Below are 6,295 nucleotides of genomic sequence, written 5' to 3'. Positions count from 1 at the left end.
ATGCCCAGGTTGTATAGGCGATACCTAAGCTTACAGTGGCATGTGTATAGTCCCACCAAGACTCTTAGTTTATTTTAAAAATATTTCTCATTAACTGTGAGTCAATATGAATATATCCGGGATACACTCAATACATTATTGACGTTCGAAGGGATGACCCAAACAAATGTTTTACTATTGCATATTTCCATATCATAGAGTTTGTTTTCTTGATGTGGGTTCGTTTTTGCTGAAGTATTTATGGTACAGCGGCATTCTGTTGCATTTGTTTACACATATCATAGCACTACTGTCACAAACTGTTGCAAAGCTTGCAGCAATATTTTGCAACACCTTATTCACACAACACAATGTTACCCTCGACGGAAGCAGCCATTCTTTTGCATATACTGCAAATGTGCGCTACTATTGTATTCACATAAACGCGCCGCATAAATGGATCGCACGCTCGACTGCCTGACAGCGTTTCTGACTTGAGAACAATAGAACCAAAGTGTTTATGGTTGCCATTGTTTATAATAAAATTTAAAGAAAAATTTTAAATGAAAGTGACGCAAGGGAAATGTGAGAGTAGTAGGGAGTGAGGAAAGGTGTGACAGTGTTAATGTATGTTGTTTGTATGTTTACTGCAATGTGAAAACGTGTTGGAGCTATTCTGCAATCATTATCATAACTCAATTGCCGTCACAAGCAATTACAATTTATCCCTAACACATATCTATGGTACAATTCAATTAGGCAAGTGCCAATTTTTATTCTATTTTTTTTATGATAAATATATCCTTCGGTTTTGAAGTTGAGGGCGAACATTTACATAATTTTGATGTAAGCATTTTACCGTTGACTGAGTTTTGTTATTGGCAGTTGAATATGCTCTAAATTCATATAAACACTCCGCATTATCGAATGCAAATTAAAACTGATTGATAGATTCAGAAATTTCGTTATAAATACATGTAATTGAATTATAAAAGAGGAAAGAGATAAATATTTTTAGAGATTGTGTTTTTTATTATTTCTAATTTTGTTCACAATTACTTAATTAAAATGATTTCTATAAAAATATGATTAGAATATGAGAACATTATTTAATTGAATGTTCTACTCATGCAGTATGGTGGAAGTTTCATTGAAGACATCTTAAATTCGTATCCAGCAATTTGTATCCGGATGAAGCACCAATTGCTCCAATATCTGTATCTTAGGTTTTTTCGCGGGTGGTGGCTGAATACAATCTGATGGATTATTCCCAATGAATTCCATGATGTAGTTGTAATCGTCAGTTGAGCTATGTTCAAAAACGTTCAGATCGTTAGTTGTTGGGACATGTTGATAAGCGGGTGGTGGCTGAATCCAATGATTGAGATCATTCGCAGTGAACCCCATAATGTCGTTCTCAATTGTTGAGCTATGTTGACAAGTAGGTGGCGGCAGAATCCAATTTGATTGATTGAGATTATTCGCTTTGAATGAGTTCAGATCGTCAGTTCTTGACCTCTTTAAAGAGGTATGTTGATAAGCTGGTACGGTACTTTGTTCTATCGGTGCGCTAGTCGTTGTGGTTTTGAAGTTCTCGTTCTTTTCTCTCGCTCTTCTATTTTTAAACCAAGTTCGCACTTGTATTTCCTGCACTCCAATACGTTGTGCGATTTGTTTTCGTCGCGCACCTTTCGCAAACTTATTTGCTGCGTACTCCGCCTCTAAAACCTTTATTTGTAGGTTTGTGTACACTGTTCGTACACTTTGCATTTTGTTCGGTTTAATGCCGATGCTTACTCGAGAAATGTCGATTTACTAATGTTTTCAGAAAATGTTTTCGGTCTTTTTATATAGCCTTTTTCGTGTTTTTTCTACCTGTGGCAACCACGATGGTTTGTTGCAAGGTTAAACACTTCTTTTATTTAAAACGATCGCAGGTAATTAAATAAAAGGCGTGTGCTTTAAAATCAATGTCCTTTGTTTATTTACTTACTTACCTGATGTGGGTGATAAATACCTACCACATCTTTGTGTCCTTTTTTATGAAGAACAAATTAAGTACTTAAATATTGAATTTAATTGTTAAATTCCGAGAATGAGTTCGGTAAAGAAGCGATCTTTGTTCTGACAGTAGCGCTAAAAGTTTGTTTTCAAATGTTTCTGGGCTAGTAATCATTAAGTAGGTTAAATTTAAATTTTTCATCCCCTATATTTCTACCGTTACCATGCTATCATGCGTTATGGTTGTGTAGATCAAAGATATTTTTGGAAAATCCCAACAATTAATTTCAGTATATTTTTTACCCCGTATTTTAGCTACTGTATATATAACGTTTTGTTGGTTTTAAATTTCAGGTACGTGTGTAATGGTATGTTTCAATAGTGGTTGTTTCCCATAATGTAAACTATTCCAAATATTTTATTATATTCGATATAAATTACTTAATCAGAACTAAGTTTATACTATTATCTCACTATATTATATAACTAACCGACATATTTGTCAATACAAAAATATGCACCCCGGATTTATCTGCCATGTTTTGATTTGATTGTTGTAAAAACTACTAGTAATGAATTAACAGTTTTAGTAATTATTTTCCCAAATATTAGAAGAAAGGAATGGTTTAAATAATTAAATTGTATTACCCAAATGCATATGCTCATATCACAGTTTAGATATATTTTTCATTTATGAATTTTAAAAATTCTGCATATTGCTTCCACCATTTTGAATTTTGAAAAACCGACACCGGCTTCGTAATCAGCGACCCCGAGAACCTTCGACTTTTAAACAATTCCGATGAAGTTTTAAAAACGCTGTCCGCCATATTGGCTTTCCGGGGTTATCTCAAAACCCTGATCTGATGGAGTTAAATATACCTCGAATTCGGATTCAGCGACCCCAAAAACATAAAACACACAGACCCCCAAGACATGACAATTTTATTGTGTGGCTGTGTTATTAATCCTTCTGTTCACCTTATGAACCAATCATTCCTAACGATGAAAAAATTAAGTATAGTATAAAAAAAATTATTATTTTTACATTAAATTTATTAATACATTATTTAGAATAATCTGATTTAGTTAAAATATGCACAGTTTGTTTCAACAACTTGCTGAGATTTTGAAATTTCATAATGTCACTATTATAGAAACACTTGTTGCTATTTTCATAATCAATTCAAAATTCGCCATTGACAGGAACAGGTAATAATCATTTGGTGCTGGTCTGGACTAAGAGGTGCATGCAAAAGAACCTTCTACACAAGCTTTCTTTCTGTCCTTAAAGGATACAAGCTATATTGCTAACGTAGCAACTTGCTTTGAGAAAAGGTGAATAACTCCGTTATTCTATCTATATATATATATATTTTAAAAGGAACTTTTTTAGTTTTGAATAGTAATTAAATTAATAAACACTTTCATATTTGCATATGGATTGATGCACACTATGAGGTGCAGATTTGTAAAAAACTATTGAATGTTCAGTTCTAATCATAATTCTAATTTACTTTAATTAAAATTTGCACATGTCATAATATACTGCTCAGTATAAGAACCTGCAGAATACGAACACGCTTAAATATTTTTGGTGCCAACCTCCAATTTTTAATAATTAATATGTTCTATTAAGTTGTGCTTTCGTTTCATACAACCTCGCATTTAGTTGAAATTGTCCCTACCACTGTAACAAACAAGATGAATGACAGAGTAAGGGAAAGGACCATTTGCACACACAAAAATACATTTTTTTATTCAAGAGATTATTATTATAGATCGGAAAAGTATATTCATCACTATGACAACCCGCGTGTGTTATGTTGCCCTATTGTGCTTTAAAACCATCCGTGCTTACAAGCTTACTCATGTTATTTATAAATACATGAGCACTTGGGTTTACGTACGCATGTGTTGTGGGTTTTGATGAATGACATATGTATATTACGAACTATTTAAACCAGCATTATCAAGAGTTATACATATCCAGAAAAAATTTGCATTTACGTTTTATTTTAATATTTATGTATTCGTCTTATCAATTTGAGTGTTTGAACGCTCATATCTGCGCGCCTGTTGAGCTTTTATTCTTATTCTTCATAGAAAATGCTCTTTATGATTGTATTTGTATAGAAAGAGCAGTGAAGCTGTACTGAACTTATCTTTGTGCTAATTTTTACTTCCTTCAGCTAATTTAACTTAATTAACTCTTGACTACTTAAAGCTAGATCGCTTAAAAAGTATGCAGGAACACCATTGGTATTTTGTAGTGTTTCGTTTTTGCAATTTTCGATTTACGATATAGAGTTAGTGCTATGGATTAACTGATGTTTTATACCAATGTGTTCTTTTTAGTTTACCAAGTAGTTCCTTTTTGTTGGTATTTAAAGTTCACTTTACCATTTGTATTGCTACCCTTCAATTTAACTTTGATTCTTTTATGATAAAGTTTCATATTTTGTTGCTATTGCTATGTTTTTGAAATATTTGTTTTTCTTATGTTTGTTCTTATTTCGTAAGGTTGACTGCACTTCCGACCTTCGTGGCGCCGGTCACCCTTGCTTTATGTAAATAATATTTGATTTTTGGTATGTGATAATAGGGTTTGATTTTGTAAATAACTGCGGACAATATGCAAAACACTGACGACCTTAAAGCTATTCATGCGACTATTTCATAAAACTTTGAGGGTATAAATTTTGATATTTTTCGGTTGGGAAATTTGAAACAAATGTATAAAAAATGGTTTGGTGAAGAATTTGTTACCCGTCTGGTCTTCTATTAGTTTTGTGAATTTCTTTTTTCAGACTTATGATTTTTGGATGTAGGATATTTGAATCTTTATTTCATGTTGCGTAGTGTGAGTAATTATGGTTGATGGAAATTTTGAAGCATGTTATGATTTAACTGACTTTTACCTGATATTAATGTTATGATAAAATATTCTTTAATGAGTTATCTTACTGTGCTTACGAATTTGAGGTTTTTGTAACCTTCAAGCGGGCGTCCCATCTTTTGTAACAAAAGCGGTCGCGCGTAACCGACGTTTGCGATGAATAAAAGAAATAAAGCACTAAGTATTCAGTAATTATTTATTTATTTGTACTTAGATATATTATCATTATCCTTAAAGTCTATTTTGTCAAAAAAAAGTAATTAAAATTATTTAAAAAAAAAAACAATTATTAAACTAATTAACATCACTCAAATATTCGATCGTAGTCGATTCGACTACGCGTGATCGCTTGAAGGTTAAATACTATATACAGCAGGTATACATGTTTTCTTAATAATGTATAATTTGATATTTAAAATGTAAGTTTTCTCCATACATACCCCCCATATCATAAACCTTAGAGTTTTGAGGTTATTTCATATAGGAGGTGGTATGTGTATACTACTACTCACCCTTACCCTCAATGGTTCAAGATATTTTTTATCGCAATTCCTATATTTTATATTGTTGTCTTCGGCTCGAATATTCCATTAATTTTTTTCACTTTGACACCAGAGTCTAGTGATATAATACAACGCGTTGTTTCTTTCTCATAGAGCTTCTGCAGAGACAATTTGAAACTCGTCGCTTGTTTACTTACGGCACTATAGAATTAGCTCTTTGTCTTCATTCGACTTTTATTAGATTCATCTGCTCTGGCTCGTCGTCACTTTCCTTTCTGCCTATGTAAATTTCTTGCGTGCCAAAGGTATTCTTTTGTATTAAATTATATTCAGCTTGTTACTAAATTTGATTTTTTTTAATATTTTATGAATGCGTAACGCCATTTACGGTTTAGCAAACGAATGCCGTCAAGACTTTATAGTACAATCTGATATAGATAAAGTATATTTCTTTTGGTTATCAAGATGTGTTTGTGTTTTAGGATTAGGTTAATATAAGTGATATTCATTGGCATAAAACTCCGTGGAATAGCCTCATTCTCTATAGCCTTTAGCTAAAAAAAAGAGAAATTGGAAGCAGCAGCAACCTTCAACGCGTACACACTTCACACTCTAAACAAGGATTTATTGAATTTTCGTAAAATCGCCTGTGGCAAAACTTTTATTCCAATGGTTGAGCCTGCATGAATACCATATCAAGAGTGGTTTAACAGAGCAGACAGGTGAAATGGTGCCCGTGAGGGTATTTAGTGCATTGAAATGATGCAACACGAAAATTCAAAATGGACAATAAATGTACCATCTATGGGAAAATATACATCGTACATACATATAATGCTCAATATCAATTTTAACAACGCATAACCACTGGCATTTTTGATTGTTAAAGCATATATGTATAAGAAATATATTT

The 6,295-nt window shown here is 32.5% G+C and overlaps 1 protein-coding gene across 1 annotated transcript; it reads right to left on the bottom strand.

Annotated features, from left to right (window-relative positions):
- Nucleotides 1-1,140: 1,140 nt before the first annotated feature.
- Nucleotides 1,141-1,749, bottom strand: LOC128922151 (retinal homeobox protein Rx-B-like). Its single transcript, XM_054231784.1, has one exon. It carries the CDS (start codon nt 1,747-1,749, stop codon nt 1,141-1,143), a length of 609 nt encoding a protein of 202 aa, XP_054087759.1.
- Between the last annotated feature and the right edge of the window lie 4,546 nt (nt 1,750-6,295).

This window comes from Zeugodacus cucurbitae, chromosome 5, assembly GCF_028554725.1.
Source record: "Zeugodacus cucurbitae isolate PBARC_wt_2022May chromosome 5, idZeuCucr1.2, whole genome shotgun sequence".
In the NCBI taxonomy this organism is placed as follows: domain Eukaryota; kingdom Metazoa; phylum Arthropoda; class Insecta; order Diptera; family Tephritidae; genus Zeugodacus; species Zeugodacus cucurbitae.
This window is presented reverse-complemented; position numbering and strand designations above follow the sequence as displayed.